The sequence below is a fragment of the Propithecus coquereli genome, unplaced genomic scaffold (assembly GCF_000956105.1).
Source record: "Propithecus coquereli isolate 6110/MARCELLA unplaced genomic scaffold, Pcoq_1.0 Scaffold269, whole genome shotgun sequence".
In the NCBI taxonomy this organism is placed as follows: Eukaryota; Metazoa; Chordata; class Mammalia; order Primates; family Indriidae; genus Propithecus; species Propithecus coquereli.
The window spans coordinates 697,903-704,436 of NW_012148274.1; the positions used below are offsets into that span (position 1 = coordinate 697,903).

At 53.4% G+C, this 6,534-nt stretch overlaps 1 protein-coding gene across 1 annotated transcript in view; it reads right to left on the reverse strand.

Moving 5' to 3' along the window:
- Positions 1-326: 326 nt before the first annotated feature.
- The window catches only part of WNT5B (wingless-type MMTV integration site family, member 5B), a 13,634-nt gene continuing 7,426 nt past the window's right edge, over positions 327-6,534 (reverse strand). The window contains exon 3 of the mRNA XM_012647458.1: positions 327-1,244. Coding sequence (XP_012502912.1) covers positions 786-1,244 — 459 coding nt within the window. The 3' untranslated portion in view covers positions 327-785. The remainder of the gene's footprint in view (positions 1,245-6,534) is intronic.

A 6,534-nucleotide genomic window follows, 5' to 3' on the forward strand; every position in this document is an offset into this window, starting at 1 on the left:
CTGGCCGGCCACCTGGGAAGCCCCGCGACGGGAGCGACAGCAGCAGCCCCTTCCTCGCCCCGCGCAGCCCCGGCTCGCATGCTCCGTTCCTGCCGTTCCCAATGGGCCTGCTCAGACGGCCCCGTGCTCTGCACGCAGGAGCGAGCGGGCTGTGGAGAGGAAGATTCTCGCTGGAAAGACGGGCCCAGGAGTCTGGGCAGGTGCAGATCCCTGGGTGCCTGCGGGTCGGAGACCCCAGACCTCTCCTCCCGTGGGGGAGGAGGCCGTCCCCGTGACCGGATTCCGCCCGCGAACAAAAGGGCAGGAGAGCACTGGGCTCCCGCTGCACCTGTCTATGTTCTGGGCAAGACCCTGGGGACGTCAGGGTTGAACCCGAGTTCCCGCCACCTTCCTTGCACAGGGCCTGCTGGCCTGGTGGCCGGGTCGCATGCAGTCATCCGGTCGACAGAGACTCCAGACTTCCAGACACAGTCGTTTCCTCCAGCTTGCCACGGCCTCTCTCCCGAGGCCACGGTGGACGGACAGTACCTGTTCCCAAGCCCCTGCGTCCCGGGAGTCCTCAGCAGGGGGAGGAAAAGCCCTGGCGCCCACCCTGTGGGAGCAGGAGCCAGCGAAGGCCAGTCCGCAAAGATCTCCAGCATCTCTTAAATAAGATTTTCCTTTCATTTTCACCTTTTAATTATTTAGCGTCCATCGTTCATTTGCACAAATATATAATAGATTTGTATAGACTTCTATAATATAGGCTCTCGTGAGGCGGAGTGGGGGGGGCCGGGCGGCCGCGGCTACTTGCAGACGTGCTGGTCCACGACCTGGGCGCACTTCCTGCACCGCACGAAGCAGCACCAGTGGAAGCGGCAGTGGCAGCGCTCCACCTGCACGCTCTGGAACCGGTCGTAGCCGCGGCCGCAGCACAGGAGCTCGCAGCCGTCCATGCCCTCCGAAGTCTTGTTGCAGAGGCGGCCCTGCGTGCCCAGGGAGCCCGTGGTCTCGTTGCGCAGGCAGTAGTCGGGGCTGGGGTCCACGTAGACCAGGTCCTCCGGCGTGGGCTGGTTGAAGCGGCTGTTGACCAGCTCCAGCTTGCCCCTGCGGGAGATGCGCATGGCGGCCGCGCTGTCGTACTTCTCCTTCAGCTGGTCCCCCACCTTGCGGAACTCGGCCAGCTGCAGCCAGCAGGTCTTGAGGCTGCAGGAGCCTGAGACACCGTGGCATTTGCAGGCCACGTCGGCCATCTTATACACAGCCTGCGGGGGGAGAAAGGAGGGGTAAGAAGGAGGGTCCCTGATGGGGGAGGTCCAGAGGGGGTCGCAGTGCGGAGGGGGCAGAGAGCTTGTCACGTGTGCACAGATCTCTCCGGGGCCCTCGGCTGCTCACACTGAAAGCAGGTAAAAGGAGCAACGCAGAGGAGAAGGCTGGAGAGGCCGACATGCACCCTTGTAACCAGCTGTGAAGGCGGCATGTGAATCACTTTCGCTTTCTACGTTATTCATTTCCCATTCCTCAACCTCTGGTGCAATAAATGTGGCATTTTCACAGTCAGGAAAGAAAGATATTTCCGTCTCGATCAAAGTTTCAAACAAATAAATAAAAACTAACAAAATGTGTCCAGCTTTTGCACAATAGGGAGCACAACTCAGAAAAAAGAATCCACTTGTATCACAAGGCTATCACAGAAACCGCTGGCGTGACCTTGCTTAGCTCAAAGCTCTCCCTGGGCCTGTCAAATCCCGTAAGGCTGAGGTCCCCAACCCCTGGGCTGAGGGCTGGCACCGGTCTGTGGCCCTGTGGCCTGTTCGGAACCTGGCCACACAGCAGGAGGTGAGTGGCCGCAAACTAACAAAGCTTCATCTGTATTTACAGCCCTTCCCCATCACTCCATCACCGCGTAAGCTCCGCCTCCTGTCAGATCAGCAGTCGCATTAGATTCTCACAGGAGCGCGAACCCTACTGTAAACTGCGCATGCGCGGGATCTAGGTTGCGCCTCCTTATGAGAATCTGATGCCTGGTGGTCGGAGATCTGAGCTAGGGTGGTGATGCTAGCGCTGGGGAGCGGCTGCAGATACAGATTATCAGTAGCAGAGACGTGTGACTGCACAATAAATGTGATGCGCTTGAATCATCCAGAAACCACCACCCCTACCCCGCACCAGTCCATGGAAAAATTGTCTTCCATGAAACTGGTCCCTGGTGCCCAAAAGGTGGGGGACCTCCGCCCTAAAAAGTAAATGGTCCCTTTTCCCATGTTACCATTCACTCACTAACTAGAGTCATCAAGAGCCTCACCATAGCCGTCACATGTGTAAGCAAGACCACTTTCTTTCGCCTCAGTGGCCCCGGCACACTGCCCTGGGAGAGGCTGGTGTGGAGGAAGAAGGGGAGGCCGCGTGCAGTGGACGGCAAGGTGGCGGGCCTACCTGCAGGGCAAGTCACCTGGAAACAGGTCTAGCCCGGAAGTCGCAGAACCGTAACAAAGTGCGGTGGATCTGAACTTGGGCTATCCCAAATCAAAGCGGAAAAGCAAGAGTAGACCAGGAAGCTGCTCACAGAGTGCTTTTCAGTGACAGCATCCTGCTGCACCGTGGCAAAGAGCCCTGGCAGCGGGCCCAGAAGTGCAGATGGCGGGATAAAGACGCAAGCCTGCTGCACGACATTTTCTTATGCCATGACGATTGTCACCAACTGAGTCAGGACTCAGTTTTCAAGGGTTTCTCTTAGATTTCTTTTCAAGAGTCCCCAGACTGTGTTTTTATTCAGTACCGAGCAGAGACCACTGCAGGTGCAAGAAACAGTGTAACCGTCATCAGCTCATACGACTACTGTCAATGCTTCCCGAGTTTCTTTCTGGTGTAGAATTATTCCTACTGTTTTATGATAGAGAAATTGAAGCTCCAGAGAGGCTCACTGATCTTCAAGGCCACCCAGAAGGGAGTCAGAATGATTATCACTTCTGCACATCTTGGAGCTTAAAAGTGGTTGAGGACAGAGAAGGAAGAAGGCTCCTCCCCAAGGTTAAAGGCACCAGCACTTGGCCTGGTCACTCCAGGCCTGAGGCATAAAGGAACTGACACCCTATTCCAAGGGGCACTTCAAAGACAGGACCTGCAATTACCCTTCTGGCCCAAATCCCCAGGTCTGAGCTGGCCTGACATTCCTCTGGAAATGGTCCTTAGTGTAGAGAGGGAAGCATTAAAACTGTGTGCCTTGCTGCTTACAGGATAAGCATCTCCTGGGAGCAAACAGGGAGATTTGGGGAGGAGGAGTCAGAGCGAGGCTCCACAGGGCAAAGATAAGAATTTTAGGAAAACAAACAAATCCAAGAGGAGGAGTGTCACTGTGCTCACAGTTCAGACGCCCCGTCCCCTGCTTCCTCTAATTCAAAGACATTGTAGAAAGCGCAATATCTCTATTTTCTCATATATTACTGTTGATTATATAAATAAGCTCCTTTTGTAGGGGAGGGGGAAAGCCCAATTTTTGGCCCATCCTGCTAACTCAAAAAGCAATCAAATGCTTTAAAAATTGTTTTAGCTCTCCATCTTGCCCCCTGGCAAAGGCCTCTCTTAGGTTCCTCTTCCACTTCTGTCTAGTGGCGTGCCGGCCGTGGTGACTGACAGGAATGTCACTGGGATTAGGCATCAGGCTTTTATCTGGAAAATGCTCAGAAACTCTTGAGTGACAACACAATATCAACCCACTGGTTTTGCCATCAGTGTCTAAAACGGAGCTATTAGAGACTCTTAAAGGCCAAGATAAACTTCAAGCAAAGTATTCCCAAGACTTACTCTGTGGCCAGGATGTCAGATCCTAGATCATCCATTTTTTTTTTTTTTTTTTAAATAATCTGGTGCTTTGAAACACTAGCCCGGGGCATTTCCAGCCCTGCTGCCATTCAGTGATGCCTGAAGCGCTTCTGTGTAGGTGCGAGCAGGCAGCAGCCCGGTGCCTTTGGCCTCAGATGGTGACTGATGGCCCAGGCCAGTTCCTTGGAGAGGGGATGAAAAATAGAGGGACAGGAATTGTCAACCTGGAGCAGACAGAGGCAAAGGGAGAGAGATAAAGGCTGCGGGAGAGAAGAGGCACGGGGTCTGTGGGGGCGGCAGACCCAGGAAGAGGGAAGGGGTGCAGCAGGAACTAGGCAGGGGGAGGGGCCTCTAGATAAGGCCCAGCACAAACAAACAAACCATCAGGGCCCATAAAGCCAGGAGCCAGCAGGAGGGGTCAAGACTGCCAGGGAAGAGGAAGAGCTAACGTGTCTGCTTCTCTCCCTCCAGGGTGAGGCCAGGAGGCCCACCTTGTCACAGGAAGAGCAGAGCCAGCAAGCACCTCCGTGCATTTGACCTCTGCTGGGAGCAACACGGGCCTTCTCTCCAGGAAGCAGCGAGGGTTAGCACCAAGAGGTAGAGAGCGCCATCCCTGTCCTCAGGAGCCCACAGCCAACAAGGTACCAGCAGGGTAGGAAAGAGCTCCAGGAAAGCACCAAATGTTCTAATCGAGTTCAGGTGCAAGAGGCACTACTGGCCATAGGGAATGGGGAAGATTCTAAGGAGGAGGTGGTATTTGAACTAGGATCTTGAAAAATGAATAGAATGTGGGCATTCAAGACAAAGTGAAGATTTTCACTGATCTCTCTCTACTCCACAGAGTTAGACGCCCAAAGGGTCAGGCAAATGGACTGCCCAAAGACAGGAAAGCTCGCAGGACTGGGGCGGCTCCACAGATGCCCCCAGAGGAGATGTCCTCTGAGATGGCTCTGGTCTCTCTGCCCTGGTTTATTCCATAATAGCAGCAGGTTAGAGCCATGGTCAGAACTCCTGACATCACCCCCTACACACGCCCCTCTCTGACTGAACAGCACGAGCCCTGGTAGAGGATGCGTAAGGAAGACACTGGGCAAAGAACCAATTCTAATGTCTACTTGATGTCCCAGGACTGATGAGGCTAAATTCACACGGGTGTGCCGTGCTCTATCAGGCCAATATTCCAAGATCCCGATTCAGAAGAAAGACACTTCCAAAGATGTTTCTTTGATATGTGCTCCTATAAAACATGAGTTAATGTTTTAAAACTTAGATATATAAAAAGACCTTTTCAGAAATATGTCCATATCCTGTTACGGAATCACTAGCGAATCCATGTTAAACTTTTAGAAATTGCCATTCTCATTTTTTAATTAATTCACTTTTGGCCTCATGAAAGGCCTTACCCAGGGCCAGCTGGCCTGACACTGACCTGAGCAGGGACAACACTCCAGGAAGGAAGTCTCTGTTGTTTCCTGAGAGGTCCTTTGCCAGCAGAAAGTTCCTCCCACCGCCCAGACCTCAGAACTTTCTAAGGCGAAACCTGGGTGCACACCGCACTGCCCTGGCACCCCTGTCGACCCTGGCTATGCTGAACCAGCAAACGGCAGAGCCCCCTGTGGGACAGGCCCTCCACTTTCCCCGCAGCGGAGGCAGACCACAGGAAAGAGGAGGCCAGACGTGCTCAGAGGGGAGGGGTCTTCAGGACAAGGCCAGGCGGAGAAGGGACACCTCTGCAGCCTGCCTTCCAGGGAAGCCTGAAGCTGTTGCCCAGGTGAGCTCTGTGCATACAATGAGCCAAGCTCACCTCGAAACGTGTATTTTAGTTTCAACTGGCATTAAGGCTTAGAAGATGGTCACATTTTACGTGAGATTGGTGACACTCTTCACTTGAGCCTTAAAACGATGGTTGCCTTTTCACATTTCCACTCACGTTTGAAAACTCCTAGCCTGGAAATGTGCGCGCCATTAAGGCCCGACTATGTTTTTGGCTGGGCTTCTGGATATGTACGACAGCAGCTCTTAAAAGTCAGTTCTGGTCTTACCCGAGTCTTTAACAAATCATAAACCCTAGGCTGAAACTTCCAATCGTCTTATCTGTTCCAGTTGCAAAGGAGGGGCAGTCAAGACAAGAACTCTACTCCACATGTCTGGAATTCTGACCCAAACAATGCATCTAAATCCTATAGGGACAGATGTCCTGTGAAGTAATAAATAAGGTTTAAGAAGTGACAATCAGGCCTGGCGCGGTGGCTCATGCCCGTAATCCTAGCATTCCGGGAGGCTGCGGTGGGAGGACTGCTTGAGCTCAGGAGTTCAAGATCATCTCTAACTAAAAACAGAAAAATTATCCAGGCATGATGGTGCCCGCCTGTCGTCCCAGCTACTCGGGAGGCTGAGGCAGGAGAATCACTTGAGGCCAGGAGTCAGAGGTTGCAGTGAGCTATGGTGACACCACTGCCGACAGAATGAGATTCTGTCTCAAAAAAAAAAAGACAATCACACGTGCCCATTGGGAAATGGGGCATTTTCAAAGGGCTTGTTCAATGATGTGAGCATCTAGGTCAGCAACCGTAGGTAAGGATCTTCAGGGTCCCATGAACTGGCTTCCTCGACCCGTGGATCTACAGTGTGCAGGGAGGGAGGATGGGAGAGGAGGGGAGGGGAGGAGAAGGCAGGGGAGGGAGGAGAGGAGGAGAAGAGAGGGGAGGAAAGGGGAGAAAAAGGAGGGGAGGG